General features: G+C 42.1%; 2 protein-coding genes across 9 annotated transcripts; one reads left to right on the forward strand and one right to left on the reverse strand.

The window, feature by feature from the left end:
• Nucleotides 1-11: 11 nt before the first annotated feature.
• mindy1 (MINDY lysine 48 deubiquitinase 1) lies at nt 12-6,112 on the reverse strand. Of its 4 annotated transcripts, none has more exons than XM_061908536.1 (12): nt 5,954-6,112; nt 3,633-4,008; nt 3,317-3,559; nt 3,053-3,243; nt 2,928-2,985; nt 2,796-2,860; nt 2,569-2,727; nt 1,027-1,129; nt 815-957; nt 547-735; nt 350-478; nt 12-274 (listed from the first exon to the last, which is right to left on the reverse strand). In XM_061908536.1, the coding sequence occupies exons 2-12, from the start codon at nt 3,856-3,858 to the stop codon at nt 197-199; spliced, it is 1,584 nt and encodes a 527-aa protein (XP_061764520.1). In that variant the 5' UTR covers nt 3,859-4,008; nt 5,954-6,112; the 3' UTR covers nt 12-196. The 4 variants fall into 4 exon arrangements, with proteins under 4 accessions (XP_061764520.1, XP_061764519.1, XP_061764523.1 ...); XM_061908535.1 differs by having other exon boundaries at nt 3,633-4,036; nt 5,954-6,101; XM_061908539.1 differs by lacking the exon at nt 5,954-6,112 and adding an exon at nt 5,309-5,611.
• Nucleotides 6,113-11,004: 4,892 nt separating this feature from the next.
• LOC133557770 (BCL2/adenovirus E1B 19 kDa protein-interacting protein 2-like) lies at nt 11,005-21,070 on the forward strand. 5 transcript variants are annotated; one of them, XM_061908542.1, is made up of 14 exons: nt 11,032-11,287; nt 11,490-11,536; nt 17,367-17,412; nt 17,632-17,700; nt 17,767-17,841; nt 17,924-17,965; nt 18,042-18,128; nt 18,200-18,352; nt 18,419-18,628; nt 18,698-18,800; nt 20,396-20,527; nt 20,627-20,713; nt 20,782-20,880; nt 20,944-21,070. In XM_061908542.1, exons 3-14 carry the CDS (start codon nt 17,406-17,408, stop codon nt 20,966-20,968), a joined length of 1,089 nt encoding a protein of 362 aa, XP_061764526.1. In that variant the 5' UTR covers nt 11,032-11,287; nt 11,490-11,536; nt 17,367-17,405; the 3' UTR covers nt 20,969-21,070. The 5 variants fall into 5 exon arrangements, with proteins under 5 accessions (XP_061764529.1, XP_061764525.1, XP_061764528.1 ...); XM_061908541.1 differs by lacking the exon at nt 17,367-17,412 and having other exon boundaries at nt 11,022-11,287; XM_061908544.1 differs by lacking the exon at nt 17,632-17,700 and having other exon boundaries at nt 11,024-11,287.
• The last annotated feature ends 1,083 nt before the right edge of the window (nt 21,071-22,153 follow it).

Here is a 22,153-nt window from a genome sequence, read left to right on the forward strand (position 1 = left end):
ATCACAAACACTTTATTCAAACTCTTTTATTGGACGTCTAGAAATGATGACATAAATTGTTATCTTCACCAACACTGGACGATGAGGATGATGATGATGATGTAACAAAGAGAGGAGTATCTCATTAACGGAGTCATTATGAAAAAAAGCACTAAGGTTTGGCATCAGTGTGTATGATGACGAGGAGGACCTAAAATTACAGGAGGACACAGTCAGAGGAGTCTTTCTCTCTTCTCCTGGCCCCTCCTGGCTGTGAAGCTGCCTGACCGCTGACCTACAAGCACAACAAGATGTCAGCATGGCGACAAGTCTGACTTTTTATTTTTCAGCCAATTGTTGCCGTAGTTACCTGAGGGGCTGCCTGTTGGGGGCCTTGCTGCTGATACTCTTCCTGCTGGAGCTGCCGGGCCAACTCCAGGTCACTTAAGGGCCCTGAAGCCCCGCCTTCTTGCTGCAGAGACACGGCCACTAGGTAGTCCTAACACACACACACAGTTAGAAACCGCCATTAAAAAAGACCTCACGGGAGTCCTGCCGACATGGCACCTGGTCAATCTGCCTCTGCTGGTCACATGGCGGCAGCTTGGCGGGTGGCGAACCTCTCTGAGGGGGATGACACAGTCGGAAGTGTGAGTCACAGAAGTTTCCGTCTCCTTCGACGTTGTGCAGAGACTCCCACACCAAGGTCTCCTCCCGCAGGAAACCCTGATCCGTCACCAACAGGTACAAGTGACCCTGGGGGTGCAGCGGGATGACAGCATGCATGTCAATTTATTCTGTGTGTGTGTGTGTGTGTGTGTCTGTGGGCTTCCACCTTGTGTTTGATCATAGTACTGAAATGGTTATTCCTGAAGAAGACGCACATCTCTCCTTCTTTGGCAACCGCATTGAGCTCACACAGGCCATGATAAGACAGCTGCGTCGCCGTCGTCTCCAGGAAGTGCTCTGCCGCTAGCCCTGCACACGCGCACACGGCATGAAAACAGCGACTGAAAACCACAATCTAAGCAGGTGTGAGTGTTTGACCTTCGCTGACTTGACTGCTGTCACTCGAGTGTTTATAGTCAATGATCTTCTCCACCAGCTGGTTGTAACTCAGTTTTCCCACAGCAGAGGCCATCTCTGGACTCTACACACACACAGACAAACACACAGTACTCAAGGCTGCCGTAATGGGGCGCTCACAAGTCATCTGGATCAGAGTCAAGTATAAAGAGAGTATAGCCAACTTGGTTTAAAACGATCTCCTAAATGATTGGTCAAAAGGCACTCATGTGACTACAGGGTGCCATGACTGGAACTAACTTTGAGCTGATTCTATGTGTTTGCGGCGCTTTACAAGTTTTTCGACATGTAAAAAATCCCTGCCGCTCCACCCACGAAAATTGTGGAAAGTTTTTACATAGTTTTCCCCACAACCCAGAAAGAAGTCATATGGGAAGTGAAGGTCCGCGAACAACACTGAAAAGCCACCAATTACAGCATCTTGTGCAAGGTGAACACACAATAGGACTGTGTTTTGTGTAGGAGAGAACACAGAAGCTAATACAAATAATAACATGAAAATACCAAATTAAATAGATAGCCTGACAAATATCAACTATTTTTGAATCTCAGTGAAATAAAATTATTAAATTTGGTAACAGTAGAAGAGAAGGTCACACAAATAAACTGACATTGAAAGAGTAAAAGAGACCACATTTCGGGTGTAATAATCCATCCATCCATTTTCTACCCCTTGTCCCTTTTTGAGGTTGCGGGGGGTGCTGGAGCCTATCTCAGCTGCATTCGGGCAGTAGGCAGGGTACATACACCCTGATGATAAAATGATCTGGAAATCTCATGAATAAATGTACAAGATAAAGTAGCAAAAAATACATTCATAATCAATAAAGCTAAATATGTTATGGACTTAAAATCACTCCATATTCAGGGCTGCTCGTTAGTGTTACACGATCCTGAGGCATTGTGCAGAAATATTGGCAAATAACTACAAAAGTACACTTATTCAGTGAGCATGTTACAGAAAATAAATATCAGTTAGAATAATACATAATGAGTGATACATACAGCGATTACAATTACGTTAGAGGCAGCCACCACAGTTGACAAGCTTCACAAAAGTCACAAATTCTCTGATTGTTGATCAAAAGCTAGAGAAATTTTGGCAAAATTAGGGTAATAAGTTTTTTTAAGGTTCTGTGTATTTTTCCTGCGTTTATTGCACCTTCGGTTGTGTGTTAGTTAGACTTCCTTCTGGTCACAAAACACTGCAGGAATGTAGCAGCAGAGTGCGTCAAGTATGGCTGCAAAATTATACCTTCACGAAAAAAAAAGCAAGTTTTATTCAAGTTATTGAGCTGCAATATGTTTGAACTATACATTGACGTAATTTATTTTTATTTTTTTTTTTGTCGAGAAAATCTAACGTCATAACGACAGCAATTGCATGCATCCCGATCACAGCCACATATGTCCTTGGTAGCAGTCACGGCGCTTGTTTAGTTGGCCATACCCTCTTTATACGCGAGTCTGATCTGGATGATTGGCAGGCAGTGGGCATGTCACCTGAGGATCCACCAACCAGCCGTGGTACAGCGGGATGTCCAGCAGGTCGAACACTATGCACTCGGGTGTGTACTCGAAATCTGTCACGCCAGTGAAGCGAACGTTCACGTCAAGACCCGTTGACAGTTTTGGCAGCACTGCCATGGCGTCACTCATGTTCTGACACACACACATTGACTTTGTGAACATCTTTTGCAGAAAGCTTGTGTGTGTGCATTTGTGCATACTTGTTGAAAGTTGAGCTCCACGCCTTGTGTCTTTTCTCTCGGTGTAACTGACAGCACACATTCACCTGCAGAGTGTAGATACAGGCGAGGTGACTTACAGGGTCATCATCAGCTGATTGGCTAAGACATTACCCAAGTGAGCCATCAGGTCTTCCGTGGTGACCACTTCAGTGTGAACAGGAAGCTTGGCCTACACACGCAGACACACACACACATACACTTATACAAACAGAATATCGCGTTTGTGGTGGTGTTACCTTCCAACGCAGGAAGAGAATGTTCATTATGGCCAGCAGGGGGCAGGGTCCGTTCTCGCTCTGAGTGATGATGGGCGTCTTTTTCTCCTTCCACGTGATCCACTTCACCAAGTAATATGCCGGCGTAGACGCGCTGGTCTCTGAAGACGTGGCGGTGGCGGTGGCAGTGGCCGTTGTGGTAGCATTGCACCCTTTGGACAGGTTGAAATCAGTCACAAACTGGAAGCCCACTTGTGTTTATTATCGTTGTCATGATGTTGTCACCTGTCAGGTCGTCCTCCTTCAGGCTGGCCACTTCATTAGACGGAGAGCACCCCTCTGCCCTCAAGGCGGAATAGGACGAGGACAAGACGTCGTCCGCCTCCTGGCAGCTTCCAGCAGCCGCCACCCCGTCAGACATATCCAAACTTGGAATGGAGAAGGATGCTGAGTCGCTGGACTCTCGCAGCTCATCTGAACTGTCGGCTGTCGCCACAGAAGAACTTTCCAACACGTCCGCGTCCTGACCTGCAGGCAGACAATATGTTTTTTGCTGAAACATGACAAAGATGGTGTTACCATTGTAACAAGTTGTTCGCACCTAGCGCTCCTTCTGTAGACCCAACCTCTTCTAGATCTCCTTCCGTGTCGTTGACATGTGTCAGTTTATTTTGTGTCAACTCTACTGGGTCGGCCCCCTCCTGTAGAATGCTGACGGGGGCGCTGGTAGTGAGGGGTGCCTTGATCTCTGACCCTTCTGTGGTTGTGTTTACAGTAAGTTCTGTGGAGACGTCTGTCGCAGCGGGGGACGAGACGGACTGAGACATGCTGGTACGACGAAGATGATGTTGAGCAGTTACTCAGGAATCGGTCTCATGGGACTCGCCACTCAGTCCTCAGACTCGTGAGCAGGACTTATGTTGAGGCCAACAAATGAAGATCCAACATGACACGGACGATCTCCACCCGTCTGCCTTCTGTCAGCGTTCCATAAAACAAACGCATCTATGTGACAGTGAACACTCATGAAAAACACTCAAAACTTTCACTTGCGGCCGTCACAGTCCTTAAGAAAAAAAACAGTCCTTAAGAAAAAACATGAATTAATAATCCATAAAACAAACGCATCTATGTTACAGTGAACACTCATGAGGAACGCTCAAAACTTTCACTTGCGGCCGTCACAGTCCTCAAGAAAAAACATTAATTAATAACCATCCATCCATCCATCTTCTTCCGCTTATCCGAGGTCGGATCGCAGGGGGAGCAGCCTAAGCAGGGAACCCCAGACTTCCCTCTCCCCAGCCACTTCGTCTAGCTCCTCCGGGGGATCCCGAGGCGTTCCCAGGCCAGCCGGGAGACAGTCTTCCCAACGTGTCCTGGGTCTTCCCCGTGGCCTCCTACCTGTCGGACGTGCCCTAAACACCTCCCTCGGGAGGCGTTCGGGTGGCATCCTGACCAGATGCCCAAGCCACCTCATCTGGTTTCTCTCGATGTGGAGGAGCAGCGGCTTTACTTTGAGCTCCTCTCGGATGGCAGAGCTTCTCACCCTATCTCTAAGGGCGAGCCCCGCCACCCGGCGGAGGAAACTCATTTCGGTCTGCTTGTACCCGTGATCTTATCCTTTCGGTCATGACCCAAAGCTCATGACCATAGGTGAGGATGGGAACGTAGATCGAGCGGTAAATTGAGAGCTTTGCCTTCCGGCTCAGCTCCTTCTTCACCACAACGGATCGGTACAACGTCCGCATTACTGAAGACGGCACACCGATCCACCTGTCGATCTCACGATCCACTCTTCCCCCACTCGTGAACAAAACTCCTAAGTACTTGAACTCCTCCACTTGGGGCAGGGTCTCCTCCTCAACCCGGAGATGGCACTCCACCCTTTTCCGGGCGAGAACCATGGACTCGGACTTGGAGGTGCTGATTCTCATTCCGGTCGCTTCACACTCGGCTGCGAACCGATCCAGTGAGAGCTGAAGATCCCGGCCAGATGAACCCATCAGGGCCACATCATCTGCAAAAAGCAGAGACCTAATCCCGCAGCCACCAAACCGGAACCCCTCAATGCCTTGACTGCATCTAGAAATTAATCGACATTTTTAATGTTGTACACTGAAAAACATCTTGGATGTAGTCATGACTCATGACCATGGCAAGCTCTGCTAAGGTGCACTTTGCTAGCTGGAGGAGAAAGCTTATTTCCCAAAACTTTTCCGGTACAACTAGACCCAAACTTTAGGTAACAATGTTGTATAAACATGACGTCCTTACCGAAAACTTTTCACCCAGATGAAGAAAGTCACCTCTTTTAAATTGAACAAAGCTGCTCCAGACCAAAATCTGCCGCTAATGACTTAACAGAACCATTGCTTGGCAAGTCCCAAACTTGCAGAACTAAGCAGCTTCGGTAAGACAGTCGACATTACCCCGGCTCAACAATAAGCAGCTTTGTCCGGCAACAACCCCCCAGTTTGCCAAGCCGCACTCGCTTCACATGCTAACACAGCAAACTCAACTAGCCAGGTTAGCTGCTGAGCTGGCGGTCACTTCCTGTTTACAGCTAAGGCCACACCTACCCCACCAGGCAGTGACGTCATCGCGTCTCAACGTCAAAGGCTAACTAGTTAGCTTCTTCAAAGACATAAAACATCAAAATTACGACCCGTTACTCTAACTAACGCGCCTTGTTGGTATGCAGAGTTGACCCGACGTGACAACCACACACTCAAAATGATAGTATTCTAAACATAGATGCAAATTAGCAACATTAATGTGTGTTTTTGATTGCTTCGCTTCAAAGTAGGACATGTAAAATAGCCTTAACGTTGCTGGCATGCTAACGATCACTGTCAATAATTCCGTTAGTTACATCTAAATACAACTAAGCAGCGATGTTTAGATTTAAATTGAGATTACCTTTTTACTTCCGACACGCTTCGATGTTTGTTGACAGTTCCTCGAGTGGGCGGAGCTAACCCTGTCACCCCTTTAAGCATCGTCGATGACAAACTTGTAGTCTCACGAGGTGACTTTTTTTTGGACTAATTAAAAAGGACATGAATGAGGGTTTTTTTTTTAGCGGGAAACAGTTCAAGTCAAGACATGAGTCGGACTTGGCAGGATGGGGCAACACAGACACGACACGAAGTGCCATGTTTTTTCCGACTGAGAGCGAGAGAATATCACTTAAACATATTAGTAATATTATGTATTAGATAGGGGTGTGGGGAAAAAATCGATTCGAATACAAATCGAATTGTTTACGTTATGCAATTCAGAATCGATTCTGATTTTTTTTAAATATATATTTTTTTTAATCCAACAAACCACTACACAGCAATACCATAACAATGCAATCCAATTCCAAAACCAAACCTGACCCAGCAACACTCAGAACTGCAACTAACAGAGCAATTGAGTGGAGACACAAACACTACACAAAACCAACCAAAAGTAGTGAAACAAAAATTAATATTATCAACAACATTATCAATATTAGTTATAATTTCAGCATAGCAGTGATTAAAAATCCCTCATTGACATTATCATTAGACATTTATAAAAATAAAAAATAAAGTGTCACAGTGGCTTACACTTGCATCGCATCTCATAAGCTTGACAACACACCGTGTCCAATATTTTCACAAAGATAACATAAGTCATATTTTTGGTTCGTTTAATCATTAAAACAAATTTACATTATTGCAATCAGTTGACAACATTGTCCTTTACAATTATAAAAGCTTTTTTTTTTCCAAATCTACTACTCTGCTAGCATGTGAGCAGACTGGGGTAGATCCTGCTGAAATCCTATGTATTGAATGAATACAGAATCGTTTTGAATCTGAAAAATATCATTTTTGAATCGAGAATCGAATCGAATAAATCGATATATTATCGAAGCGTGACCCCAAGAATCGATATTGAATCGAATCGTGGGACACCTAAAGATTCACAGCCCTAGTATATGGATTAGCACAGCGGGTGAATGCAATGTGATTAATTATAACATTATTATAAAGGTCTGGACAGGAAGTGGCATTTTATTTAGCATAGCTACGTCACAAACTGGCGCGTTTGAGGTAGTTTGTGTAACGTTCTACTGAAGTTAGGACAAGTGAGACTTTAGCGCAACAATACTGTTTCTCAATTGTTTTTAAGTGTTGTAATATATAAATAAAGGTATATAACACTTTTTTAAAAAGTAGGACTCACTTCCGCCTTCGAGTGACAGGTCAGTTACTGTCCCTTACCTTGACTGACCATACGTCCTCTTTTCCCCGGACATGTCCTCTTTGGCGGGGTTTCTTAAATGCCTCAAATGTCCGGCGTTTTGTGTCAAGGTTGCATGTATTTTCAATGTACTTACAGGGTTAAGAGGAGTTAAAATCAAAACAAATTGTGAAGGTGTGCGCACGCAGCAACATTCGTGAGTGAGCGGCAGAGATAAAAGAGCGAGAGACAGATGTAGTTAATTCAGTGTTAATCAAGGCATTCTTGGTCAACAGCCATACAGGTCACACTAAGGGTGGCCATACAAACATTTTTAACACTGTTACAAATATGCGCCACACTGTGAACCCACACCACACAAGAATGACAAACACATTCCGGAAGAACATCCGCACCGTAACACAACATAAATAACAGAACAAATACCCATATACCCCCCGACCCCCTGCTACACCCTACCCCATGCCCCCAACTCAACCCCGATTACGTTAGATCAAATATTCCACTTTGAAAAATACTTTTGGTGGAAGATTTTTCATATTTTGTGTGTTTGCCAGGGCGGAAAACAAACAAAAAAACAACACAAACAAACATTTTGAAATGAAGTTGAAGAAGACTCCATAGATTTAAGCGTTAAATATAAAATGTATGTATGCCCAGGCACACCATTATCATTTCATGACCGAATCAAACTACTTTTTACTCTTTAATACTGAAATAAATACACCTACAACTTATTAAATAAAAACATAGAACAAACTACCAGCAGCAGTAAAGTTTAGATAAATGAAGGAAAGAAGAAAGTGAATGAATGTTTATAACTGAATACATATACATATGCATACATATTTGTCTTTTTTATATATATATTTTTAATGAATTAACGTTTATGACAACCTTTTTCCAAATCACAACATAGAATGTGAGATGTAACAGGACAATGCATACGTTTATCATTTGTTGTCTTACAAAAAGGTGGGACCCCAAAAATTTACTGTGGGATCCCATTTTTATGACTTGATGTAGTCCATGGGACCCCATTTTGAAAATTCCTAGTGCCAACACTGCTGTCAACAGTGGGGAAAAAAGGCTTTGTTTAAATAAATATATCATTTATAAAGCAAGTTCAAGTATCATTGGCAAATTTTCACCTTGTCCCGGCTTTGGCGTGCTGCCCGCCTATGCACGCATATATGTGTCCTCTTTTTGGGATTTCAGAATATGTCAGCCTACCCTTAGCGGCCGAGTTGGTGCCCTACTGCTGTCAAATAAGTAATGAAATACACATCTGTGTTAATTTCAATGCAACGCAGGGCAGTTCTTGCACAATAAAAATCATTGGTTTAAAGAGAGAAGCCAAGCACTTTGCACATTGTTTATTTTCAGGATCTACAGCCGACCAGACCGGTGGAGAATGTGTTCACAGCAGAGATAAGATAAGTGACAATTCAGCAGATATTTTGCAAACAATGGAGGTTCGTTTGTGTCTTTATCACGAAAGCTTTTTTGGACACGGAATTTATGTAAATCAACTGTTTGCGTTTGAATGTAGTTGAATAAAAAAATGTACGCAAAAAAAAAAAACTAGGGCACAAAAATTCCTCACGTTGCTGGTGACTACTTTACGCGTCATTCTTTTTTTTTTTTAAATAAGATGCTTTTATCCCTGCGATGAGGTGGCGACTTTTCCAGGGTGTACCCTCACCCAGACCTGGGCAAATTAAGGCCCGGGGGCCACTTGCGGCCCGTTAAGCTTTTAAATCTGGCCCGCCGGACATTCCCAAATCATTTTTTTTAGATCTTTAAGATGGAAACTGTAGCTGCCATTATGATGTGCAGCGATGTTTTCAAATGACCGTAAGTCTTGAACTGTACAAAGTATTTCAATGCTTGGAATCTGCGCTTTTGCTAGATATACTAGTTACTAGGGTAATCTAGTTACTATGGTAATCTAAGTCACAGCAGCTCAGACGAGGCACCAAGCAGTGTGGATTTTTATAGCAAAGTCCGAAAGCTTAGTGATGTATCAGATCGTAGGTGTTAGTTTTTTTACCCTTCACCTTTGTATTTTACTGTTTGTTGCATTTTTGTTGCGTTTCCCTTGATTGTAAAATATTTCGATGGGGACGGGTTGTGACGTACATATGTTGTCAATATTCAGTGTTTTAACATTCATAGTTAATATTGTAAATCCCAAATTCTTTGTTTTCATGTACAATCTGGGTGTCTCATTCAGTAAAAAACGTAAAATTCCGTTCCGTTTTTTAACGTTTTTAGCATTCAATCAGACATTATTGTGAGGTTTTGTATTACTGTTCCTAAAAATATACCGGCCCCCAAACACATTTTATTCTAAAACTTTGGCCCCCCGAGTCAAAATAATTGCCCAGGCCTGCCCTAACCTGACTCGCCAGATCCTTGTGTCTGGCGAGAGTCAGGGTAGGTATACCCTGCCTTCTGCCCGAATGCATCTGGGATAGGCTCCAGTCATCCCCCGCAACCCCGATAGGGACGAGCGGTAAAAGAATTGATTAACGTGGACGCCGACAAGTTGAAAAACTTATTCGGGTGTTTCCATTTAGTGGTCGATTGTACGGAATATGGACTGTACTGTGCAAACTGTACTGTTTAATATAATGTATTGTCTTCCTTTGCAATCTACTAATACAAGTTTCGATCAATCAATGGATGGATGGATGGACTTCTCAAAAGACAGCTGTCGTAAAGAGACCGCACGTGTCGCAAAACACCCAACAACTTCGCGCTCTACGGTGAAGGACGGTTGTTTACATTTTAGATCCTGTCTGTGTTAAGTTGGCACTCCTTATAAGTGCAAATAATAAAATAACACTGCCATTCGTTTGTGCTACATAACCATACCCATAACATAAAATACAAATGTTGCAGCAAACGTTTTGGACAGGTTTAGGGAGATTTAGACAAAAGTGGCCTGGTTAGCTGGTTATGAATTAAAACAAATCCAAAAATGTAGCACAAACGTATTACAGATGATAAGAATGCGTTTGTGGAGATTTTAACGAGGTTGGTTATGAATAATACGTTAATAACACAAAATGTATAATCGACATAAATATTTTGCAGCACAAACGTTGGGAAAAGTTTGGGGAGGTTTCTACAAGGTGGAGCGGGGCTACATGGAAATATATATCATAGTTAGGAAGAAATAAAATTGCAGCACAAGCGAATGGGACAAGTTTGGGGAGATTTTTTCAAGGCAGTGGGGGAGTACGATGTCATTAGTCAGAAAATGTGTTTTAGAATAACTTAAAAACCGTAATGGCACAGACAAAAATGTTTACAGCACAAATGGCAGTGTTGTAATAATGCAAATGGGGGCCAACTTCACACAGGTTCCGATGTTGTTGTTCTTTCACATCGAAGGAGCCAAAAGTTTTCATAATAAACCATTTTTTTCAAAAGTCACCATTCCTTTAAACTATATATTCCCAACACTAGGAGGTGGATGATACTGCAAATTGACAAAGTACAAAGTTTTGCTGATCCAGGTCAATGGTAGTTTGTCAGCACGCCAACACCTGTTGACGTTTTGAAGGCGGGTTTTAACAGGCCCCGCCCCCAGGTAACAAGACGCCTTCTGATAAGACAAGCAGGCTGAAACTTGATCTGCTCCTCCTTTGATGACGCTGACCTTTAAACCAGCCGCTGTTGACTTCCTGTCTTCTCCTGACTTCCCTTTTTTTCCATCTTGTTCCTCCTCGGAATGACTATGACTTGTTTGCTCTTGTTCAGCCTGTTCAACTGACACACACACACACACACACACACACACACACACACACACACACACACACACACACACACACACACACACACACACACACACACACACACATTTTTAGGTTGGTGTTGTTGCCATGGAATCACCCCATTCCCTCCCTCCCGCAGGTGAGGCATCAGAGTCCACCCATACAGTGATGACGTCATCAGGTGAGCCAGCCAGTTTCCTGTGTGAGAGGTGACCAGCGCTGAGCTGCCGTGAGTGCTTTTTGTTCTTCTTAAATTGGTAAACTTAGTGTGATCGTTGGTGTTTAAGTTGCACAAAGTTCTTGTCCGCAAAAAAATCTTGAAAAGACGCAGACGTTCAATTCCTCAACAAGACACATTTTCTTATTTTTGACATACCGCGTATATTTTCCAACAACATCAACTCTGTGTTTGTTTGTGTATTCTTGTGTAGTGAAGCCAACATGTCAGCCGTCACTACACTATCAAGGACTGCTGCAGGTATCTCAACAACACACATTTGCCAAACACTACATTAGGTACACATTGCAATTATTTAGAATGACAGCTTGACATCTGGACAAGCAAATGATCTACATGTCAAACAAGCAATTGGGGGACGCCGTGGGGCGTGGCGCGGTTGGGAGAGTGGCCGTGCCAGCAACCTGATGGTACCTGGTTTAAACCCTACCTTCTACCAACCTTGTCGTCTGTTGTATCCTTGAGCAAGACACTTCACCCTTGCTCCTGATGGGTCGTGGTTAGGGCCTTGCATGGTAACTCCTGCCATCAGTGTGTGAATGTCGGAACAGTGTCAAAGCGCTTTAAGTACCTTGCAGGTAGAAAAGCGCTATACCAGTATAAATATGGGGCGGTATAGATCAGTTGGTAGAGCAGCCGTGCCAGCAACTTGAGGGCTGCAGGTTCGATCCCCGCTTTTGCCATCCTAGTCACTGGCGTTGTGTTCTTGGGCAAGACACTTTACCCACCTGCTCCCAGTGCCACCAACACTGGTTTGAATGTAAAAATTTGATATTGGGTTTCAGTATGTAAAGCGCTTTGAGTCACTAGAGAAAAAGCGCTATATAAATATAATTAACTTCACTATAACCCATTACTTGTATTTTGCTTTTTATTTGACCTTTTTTGTGTTAATATTTATTAAGTAGAAGTAAGTAAAGACTGTGACGATAACTATAGATAGGATCTAGATGCTTAGTACAATAAACTAACCAGTAGTTTATTGTGGTATCAATATGTTAGGTAAATAGTTTTTCTGTATTATACTTTCATTATGTTAGATAAGTAGTTTTTCTATAGAGTGCTGTATAATATTATAATGCTAGGTGAGTAGTTTCACTTTTGATGTAGTTTAATTACAAACCCCGTTTCCATATGAGTTGGGAAATTGTGTTGGATGTAAATACAAACGGAATACAATAATTTGCAAATCATTTTCAACCCATATTCAGTTGAATATGCTACAAAGACAACATATTTGATGTTCAAACTGATAAACATTTTTTTTTTGCAAGTAATCATTAACTTTAGAATTTGATGCCAGCAACACGTGACAAAGAAGTTTGGAAAGGTGGCAATAAATACTGGTAAAGATAAGGAAATTCTCATCAAACACTTATTTGGAACATCCCACAGGTGTGCAGGCTAATTGGGAACAGGTGGGTGCCATGATTGGCTATAAAAGCAGCTTCCATGAAATGCTAAGTAATTCACAAACAAGGATGGGGCGAGGGTCACCACTTTGTAAGCAAATTGTCAAACAGTTTTAGAACAAGATTTCTCAACGAGCTATTGCAAATAATTTAGGGATCTTACCATCTACGGTCCGTAAAATCATCAAAAGGTTCAGAGAATCTGGAGAAATCACTGCACGTAAGCGATGATATTACGGACCGTTGATCCTTCAGGCGGTACTGCATCAAAAACAGACATGTGTAAAGGATGGGCTCAGTAAGACTTCATAAAACCACTGTCAGTAACTACAGTCGGTTGCTACATCTGTAAGTTCAAGTTAAAACTCTGCTATGCAAAGCAAAACCCATTTATCAACAACACCAAGGAACGCCGCTGGCTTTGCTGGGCCCGAGCTCATCTAAAATGGACTGATGCAAAGTGAAAAGGTGTTCTGTGGTCTGACGAGTCCACATTTCAAATTGTATTTGGAAACTTTGGACGTGGTGTCCTCCAGAACAAAGAGGAAAATAACCATCCGCGAAGTTCAGAAGCCAGCATCTGTGATGGTATGGGATTGTATTAGTGCCCAAGGTATGGGTAACTTACACGCTCCCTCCAGCTCCATGCGGACATGAGTGGGGACAGCCTGTTTTCACGTCCGTTTTCCCATATGAAAACAGCTTGCCTGCCCAATCACGTTACAACATCTACCGACTTTAATAAAAAACTGCACACACAAGGAGACGAAGCAGAAGAACGAGCCTTGGCGACGCCGTCTGTAATAGAGTGATCTATGATGTCTGTTGCCATCTCCTGGTAAATGTTGGCTGTAGCGTTATGGCCGGGGTTGCTTTTTGATTGGCCAGTACGCAAATGGCAGAACAAAGGTTACTCAAATAGTGAAAGGTAAATGTTGTTGTTGTTTTTTAGTAACCAGCAAGCACAGCACAGTTAGTAATACTACTGTGTTTTTATTACTGTGTATTTGATAGGTGCTGTCTGAAATTCAACTATTTATTTTATTTATATATATATTAAAATATATATATAGCTATATATAGCTAGAATTCACTGAAAGTCAAGTATTTCATACGTGTGTATATATATATATATATATATATATATATATATATATATATATATATATATGAAATATAAATGAAATACTCGAGTTGGTGAATTGGCTTTAAATATACTCCTCCCCTCTAAACCACGGCCCCCGCCCCAACCACGCCCCCGCCACACCCCCGACCACGCCCCCCACACCCTGAAATCGGAGGTCTCAAGGTTGGCAAATATGGCCGTATGAGACTGATCGCAGTCCATATGTGCATTCGCAGTTCATACAGCCGCACGGGTTGACTTTGTGGATATGGCAGTTTGTAGTGAAAGTTCAGTTTATGGGCAGGTTGTACTGTAGCATAAAAAATGCAGATGGCCTTAAAACGCCACAATACTCAGTCACCATATTTAAGTACCCAAAATAAAGACTCGACATAAATATAAATTCAATCAGATCAGAAACATTGGAGGAAACGGGATTAAAACCCAATGCTAACCGCCCATAGAAAATACTTGGGTACGGCTAGTAGCCAATATTAGCAAACAAATTAATTTACCAACTCGGCGTAATATCTCAACATCGACACACTCTTTCGTCGCAACTCGGCCCTGATGGTCGGCACCTATAAGTTTACAATTAATTGTAAAATGTTGGAGAGTTGTTATTACGATATGCAGGCAAACGACAACTTTAAAACATACCGGCTTCAGATGTCCCAAGCCTAGCCGAGTAGTGCAAGAATGATCTCTGGGATCACTAGCGCCCTCTACCACCAGAAGGCCTGAGAACAGGTGCCTCACATAGTCCGTCTTCGGAGCCGTTTTATGATCGCCCAGCACAAGAAATACGTTACACACATACAGTTGTTGACAAAATACACTGTACATTATATACCTCAGCTAACTAAACTATGGAAATGTATAATATAATTCATATAGCAATACGGTCTCACTGCACAGCAGACAGCAGTTAGCCGAGTCATTGCGCAATCCATGGTGACGGGGAGGCTCAGCTGGCTGTGACTCACCGCAAGTCTCTGCTCAGTATTTGAACAGCAAATGTGAAAATTCAGCGATTTTTAATAAAAATAATCTAAAACTGGTGAAGTTAAATGAAAAATAACTTTATCGTATAATCACTGGACACATATAACAATTAAAATTATTTGTTTTCTTTTTACATTTTTTTATTCTTTCCTACCCTGTCTGCACGTCACTGAAACATGCTTAATCATAGCATCTTAATAAACAAATTAGAAAGGTATGGAATCAGAGGGTTGGTCTTGAACTGGGTTAGAAGCTACTTAACCAACAGAAAGCGATGCGTGACGATAGGCGAACACACTTCCACAGAGCTGAAAATATTTTCTGGCATACCTAAGTGATCAATACTTGGACCAAAATTGTTCAATCTCTATATAAACGAAATGTGTAAAGTTACAAAGGACTTAAAGTTAGTATTTTTTGCAGATTGTACAGCTGCGTTTTGTTCAGGAGAGAACACACAAAAGCTTATACAAATAATAACAGAAGAAATGAACAAATTAAAAAGATGTTTTGACAAAAACAGACTATATTTTAATCTCAGTAAAACTAAAATAATGCTATTTGGTAACAGTAGGAGAGAAAGTCAAACACAAATACAAATACACAGAGTAGATATTGAAAGGGTGAAAGAAAACACACTTTTGGGTGTAATAATAGATGATAAAATTAACTGGAAATATCACATAAATGGTAATGGTAAATGGGTTATACTTGTATAGCGCATTTCTACATTCAAGGTACTCAAAGCGCTTTGACACTATTTCCACAGTCACCCATTCACACACACATTCACACACCGATGGTGGGAGCTGCCATGTAAGGTCCTAACCAAGACCCATCAGGAGCAAGGGTGAAGTGTCTTGCTCAAGGACACAACGGACGTGACTAAGTTGGTAGAAGGTGGGGATTGAACCAGGAACCCTCAGGTTGCTTTATTTACTAACAGTGTTTAAAAAAATCAATTAGAATAATACATACTATTGTATATAGAGAACATACAAACCCTTTATTCATTTAATCACACATATATTGAAATTCAACGATTTGGTGCATTTGCAAACAGCTAAAATTATGTATAAAGCAAACTATAACCTGCAACCCAAGAATGTACTAAAATTCTTCTCAACAAAAGAGGAGAAATATAACCTCAGAGGAAAATCTATTTTAAAACATTTGTATGCTCATACAACATTTAAAACCTTTATCATATCCGTATGTGGAATTAAATTATGGAATGAATTAACCAAAGAAGTCAATCAAAGCAACAATATGATTCACTTTAAGAGACTGTTCAAAGTACAGATATTCACAAAGTAGACAGAACAGTAATTATGATGAACATCTTGAAGCCTTTTTTGATTTTTGATTTTTGTTGTTTTTATTGTTATTTTATCCATCCATCCATCCATCCATCTTCTTCCGCTTATCCGAGGTCGGGTCGCGGGGGCAACAGCCTAAGCAGGGAAACCCAGACTTCCCTGTTGTTTTAGATAAAGATTATTTATGTATTGAATATTTGTTTACTTACTATGGTGTATTATTTATATATTCACTGTTCTGTTACAGAGAACAAGGAAATGGGATAAAATTGCTATGGTATGAAAAGGGGTAGGATTAAATAAACTTGGCTTCTTCCTACTCCTTTTCGAACGTGCTGTAATGAAAAAACGGGAAATATGTGATGCACGTTGTATCATATGCATGTTCGAAATAAACCAAAACTGAACTGAACTTAATAAAGTAGAAATTTTAAGTTTTACTTGTAATTGTAATATGTTTGGTAAATTTTTACTGTATTGTATTTTAGTTTGTTGTAGTTTCATTATGTCAAGTAAACAGTATTCTGTATTGTAATTTCTATATGCTATGTGAGTAGTTTTACTTTTTAACTTTTTTAAAATTGTATAGTAGTTTTACTGCATTGTAGGACGTTATGCCAAGTGAGTAGTTTAATGTGTTTAAAGTTTTAACTTAATTTTAGTTTAATTATGCTAGGTGAGTAGTTTTCATTCATTTTAGTTTTACTCTGTTGAAGTTTCATTATGTGAGGTAGGTAGTTTTACAGTATTGCAGTTTCATTACACCAAGTAGAGAAGTTTTCCTTTATTTCATTTTTAAGTTATTGTAGTTTCATTATGTTCAGTAAGTAATTTTACTTTATCTTAGTTTTACTTGTAATTTCAGTATTTTACTTAAGGAGTTTTACTGTATTGTAGTCATTATACCAGGTGAGTAGTTGTACTTTTTTGTAGATTTTAACTTAATTGTAGTTTAATTATGCTAGGTGAGTGTTCCTTTATTGAAGTTTTACTCGATAGTAGTTTAATTATGCTGGGTAAGTAGTTTTACTGTATTGTAGTTTCATTGTGCCAGGGGAGTAGTTTTACTTTATTGTAGTTTGATGTTTTATTAAGTTAAGTGAGAAGTTTTCTTTTATTTCAGTTTCACATTATTGTAATTTCATTATGTTTGGTAAGTAGTTTTAGTGTTTTCCATCCATCCATTTTCTACCACTTATCCCTGTCAGGGTCGCAGGGCGGGAGCTGGAGCCTATTGTAGTTTCGTTATGCCAGGTGGGTAGTTTTACATTATTTTGGTTTTACCTAATATAGTTTCAGTATGTTAAGATAATAGTTTCACTGTATAGTAGTTGTATTATATTATTTGTACTTTATTGTTGTTCAATTACACCTTTACGAGAGCGTTCAAACTATCACTTTGGTTAAATTTAATTGATAGGATTTGTTATGAGGACAAGTTTCTGTGTACCTAATGAAGTGACTATCAAATAGAACGTGAGGAAGACTCGTCAGTGCAGGGGTGCAGTGTTGCCATGGAGACAAGAGACACTGATTCAGCAGGTTAAAAGCACGCAGACAAGAGGTGAAGGTGATTGACCTCTTTCATGATTGATTGTTGTTGTAAAGACCAAAAGGAGGAGCGGGTTGAAGACAAGGAGGAAGAGGAGGAGCGGGAAGAAGACAAGAAGGAAGAGGACACAGGTGAGCAGACAGTGTGATGAAAACTGAATGAGATGTCAACATGTTGCCTTTTCTTCCTCTTATCATCATCATGGTCTTCAAGGAGGAGGAGTTGGGGAGGAAACGTCATCCAGAGCGACAGCAGGCAAACCCTCTCAACACGTTTGACAAATGTCTATTTTCGCTTTCCAAAGTCTGATTTTCTTACTTCCTGTCCTCAGAGCGTCCCAGCACCCTGCCGATATCAATGTCTTGTGGCGTGAAAAAGAAGAGAGTCCTGGCAGCTCCGGCCCTCAGCGTATCCTTAGGTGACGCCCCAATGATGAAGGTCAGCGGCCTTGTCTTTTTTGTCCGCTGACGCCTTCTTCGTCTTCATCAGGACGCAGCGAGTCGGGCGACTTCCACTCGGCGTTCCTCTCGCCGTCTCCTGGAGATCAAGATGATGGCGGGCTGGACTTCGACCTGGACGCTATGGAGACGCCGTCAGACAGCGAGTCCCTCCGCTTCCCCACCGACGACCTGGATCTGGAAGGTGATGAGTCAGAGGGTCATGTGTGATGATCACAGAGGATGACATCATCATTGTGTGTTTTCTCAGTGGATGTGCAGGGGGGCAGCGTGTTGGCGTCCCCTCATACCGGATCCTTGCTGGACTCCGAGCAGGGCGGACTGGGAGCGCTCGAGCGTGAGGATGTGGTGGACAACAAGGGCACCAGGTGGCGCGCTTTCACTGTGAACGAGCCCCCTCAGGAGAGACGCGTCAACATGAGCGTCCTGGAGCCTTTCCTCAAGATTCTGTCACATGGAGGTACGACCTGCCCACACACACAATGCCTCAGAGACCCGCTGTGACCTTTCACCTTTGCCAACATCTCAGGTTACTATGGCGACGGGATGAATGACATCATTGTGATTTCCTCCTGTTACTTGCCGGAGAACGGTCTGGAAAATTACCAGTATGTGATGGACAACCTGTTCAGGTCAGTCATGTTCTCTCACACACACACACACACACACACACACACACACACACACACACACACACACATTGAATTTTGTTACCTTCTTATGACCTTCCTATTACTGTAGGACCAACCTTTCTAGGTATAAAGATTTGTATATACAACATTGATAATATATACATACTATGCAAATATAAAAACAGTCAGCTTTTAGTTATTTATTTATTTTGTTTGTAATTGTTTTTTAGTCTTCATTATTCAGTTAGTACAGTGTCTCTATATACATATTTATTTATTTATTTGTATTCATTTTGGCCAAAGGGGGCGCAGTCTAATGTCTTAAACATACCGTATTTCCTTGAATTGCCACAGGGCATATAGTATGCGCCTGCCTTGAAATACTGCCGGGTCAAACTCGCTTGGCAAAATAATTAGCGCATGCTTAGTATTACCGCCTGGTCAAACTCGTGACGTCACGAGTGACACTTCCCCTGTCAACATTTTCAAAATGGAGGAGGCTGATTTCAATACCGGTAATTTGAAATCGCATAAAGGGAAGAAGATTAAGAGCTATTCAGTAGGATTTAAGGTCCAAACTTACATCATACTCAAATTTTTACTGCATGCCTTTGGTAAGTGCTGGAGTGAGAAGAGGTTTTAAAATGATGAGCGCATGCTTACTTTTACCGCATGCCTTTGGTAAGCGCAGGAGTGAGAAGAGGTTTTAAATTAATTAGCGCCCCGACGGCAATGCAAGGAAATATGGTAGTTGTTATTACATATGTTTGCCCGAGGGGGAGCACGTCAAATTTTTACACACACTTGTTATTTCATATGTTGACCAGAGGTGGAGCACTTTTACAACCAACACACATTCCATCCATCCATTCATTTTCTAGCGCTTATCCCTTTCAGGGTAGCGGGGGGTGCTGGAGCCTATCCTAGCTACACACGGGATATGTCAATTTGAAAAATCCCTCCTTTTTGGGACCACCCTAATTTTGCTAGATTTCACCACCAGGGGTGCAAATGAGACATTCTCTATTAGATGCAATGGTTTTCCGTAATGGGACCATGATTTAGGGCATCACGGTGGAAGAGAGGTTAGTGCATCTGCCTCACAATACGAAGGTCCTGAGTAATCCTGGGTTCAATCCCGGGCTCGGGAGCTTTCTGTGTGGAGTTCGCATGTTCTCCCCGTGACAGCGTGGGTTCCCTCCGGGTACTCCGGCTTCCTCCCACCTCCAAAAACATGCACCTGGGGATAGGTTGATTGGCAACACTAAATTGGCCGTAGTGTGTGGACGTGAGTGTGAATGTTGTCTGTCTATCTGTGTTGGCCCTGCGAGGAGTTGTCGACTTGTCCAGGGTGTACGAGCCTTCCGCCCGATTGTAGCTGAGATGGGCAACAGCGCCCCCCGCGACCCTAAAAGGGACAAGCGGTAGAAATGGATGGATGGTTGGACCATGATCTATGTCCTAACTTGTTCACCGGTCCTCATATTGAAGGTACTTTTCCTTCTTGATGTTTTAAGTAGGGTAGAAATACAATAACACACACACACACACACACACACACGCATACGCATGATACCCACGTGCATGTGTTGTAGGTACTTGATGGGAACGTTGGACCTGATGGTAGCCGAAAACTATGTGATCGTTTATCTTTGTGCTGGAGGACAGAAAGACAAAATTCCCGGGATCAGCTGGCTGAAGGAATGTTACAACACCATCGCATGGAGGTGCTTTCTTGTGTCATGTCAGTGTGTGTCCAAAAGGGGGCGTCAGAGCAACCTGGGAGGTAAACTTGACATACTTCATCATCTTGTATTTGTGTGCAGGTTAAGGAAGAACCTAAAAGGCGTGTATGTGGTTCATCCTACCTGGTCCATCAAAGCGCTCATCACCATCATCAAACCCTTCATCAGGTGCGTTCCTGCTCTTCAAAGCAGGGGACGATGACCAACTTTGACCTCCTCTTGCTCCTCTTTCTCAGTTCAAAGTTCAGCAGGAAGCTTCAGTTTGTCAGCAGCCTGCAGGATCTGGCCGCCTTAGTCCCCACAGAGCATGTGCAGATTCCAGACTGCGTCAGACTGTGAGTGATGATGTCACTGTGAGGAGGATGATGATGATAATGATGAAGGGTGTCTCCCTGCAGGTATGACCACAGCTTATCCAGCTGAGACAGCCAAGGCGAGATGGTGGTCGTGCTCACAGAATGTCACCTTAATTAAGACAGTTTTGTGTTCGCAAAATGTTATAAATAAAAGTGTCACAGCAGTAAAGTGCAGCCTTAGTAATTACCAACATGGTGAGGACATGTTACAATGTTTTACAGACTATTCCTCGCTTTAAGCGAGCAAAGTGTGTGAGCTGCCAACACGTCCATCATGTTTATTATGAGGCAGGAAACACTGCAGCCATTCATAGCACAGGAAAACACCAAGTGTGTGTGAGATTCCAACGGCTGTGCAGGAAGAGCCAGGCAGGAAGGAAGTGAGGTCTGCTGAGGAAAGTCCATAAACAGGAACACAGAATACAAACCGTCTTTTCTTCATACTAACGCTACACCACAAACAGAGAGCTGACACGCTCACAGAGCGAGCAAGAACCGTGTATCGAGTTTATTTCAATGATGTTTAAATTGTGTTTCATTTTAAAAACAAAATTCGGGTAGTTTTTTTTTTTAATTATTTATCTTATTTGGCCATCCAAAATTTCTACCCCTTGTCCCTTGGGGGTGGTGGAGCCAATCCCAGCTGTATTCGGGGTGAAGGCGAGATACATCCTGAATATGTCACCCAACATTCACACATTAGGCCCAAATTTAGTGTTGCCAATCAACCTATCCCCAGGTGGAAGTCTTTGGAGGTGGTAGGAAGCTGGAGTACCAAGAGGGAACCCACGCAGTCACGGGGAGAACATGCACACTCCACATAGAAAGGCCCAGAGATCAAACCCAAGACCTTTGTATTGTGAGGCACACGCACTAACCCCTTTTTTATTTTATTTAGTTATTACATCTGGTGAGTAGTCTTTGTTTTGGTTTTATTACAGTAAGTGGATAATTTTACTTTAAGGGACAAGCGGTAGAAAATGGATGGTGTTATTGTAAAGTCGTTCTTTAGCTGTTAGTTCATACTCATTTCTTGAATATAAAACTTGTAGTGTACACACACTAGCGACCACATCATCCATTGCTTTTGCCTCGCCCATTCTCCATGACAACAGACACACTCAGGTTTTCGTAAGAGGATGTTACACATCCCCCCCACACACACTTTAAAACTTCAACCAAGTCCCTACCCGATAAACTGTATTTACACAACTCTTTGTCTCACATTACAGCTGCTCTGCTGGGTCCAGAT

This window comes from Nerophis ophidion, linkage group LG08 (assembly GCF_033978795.1).
Source record: "Nerophis ophidion isolate RoL-2023_Sa linkage group LG08, RoL_Noph_v1.0, whole genome shotgun sequence".
Classification (NCBI taxonomy): Eukaryota; Metazoa; Chordata; class Actinopteri; order Syngnathiformes; family Syngnathidae; genus Nerophis; species Nerophis ophidion.

What these genes read in the sequence shown, in the direction of transcription:
- LOC133557770 (XM_061908541.1), top strand. Translation starts at nt 11,500, where the DNA reads ATGTCAGCCGTCACTACACTATCAAGGACTGCTGCAG. An exon ending in GTCATCCAGAGCGACAGCAG is followed by an intron (nt 17,966 to 18,041) that starts GCAAACCCTCTC and finishes TCCTGTCCTCAG; the next exon opens with AGCGTCCCAGCACCCTGCCG. An exon ending in GGCCCTCAGCGTATCCTTAG is followed by an intron (nt 18,129 to 18,199) that starts GTGACGCCCCAA and finishes CGTCTTCATCAG; the next exon opens with GACGCAGCGAGTCGGGCGAC.
- mindy1 (XM_061908536.1), bottom strand. Translation starts at nt 3,858, where the DNA reads ATGTCTCAGTCCGTCTCGTCCCCCGCTGCGACAGACGTCTCCACAGAA. An exon ending in TTCTCTTCCTGCGTTGGAAG is followed by an intron (nt 2,986 to 3,052) that starts GTAACACCACCA and finishes CTGCGTGTGTAG; the next exon opens with GCCAAGCTTCCTGTTCACAC. An exon ending in CAGCAGTCAAGTCAGCGAAG is followed by an intron (nt 958 to 1,026) that starts GTCAAACACTCA and finishes GCGCGTGTGCAG; the next exon opens with GGCTAGCGGCAGAGCACTTC.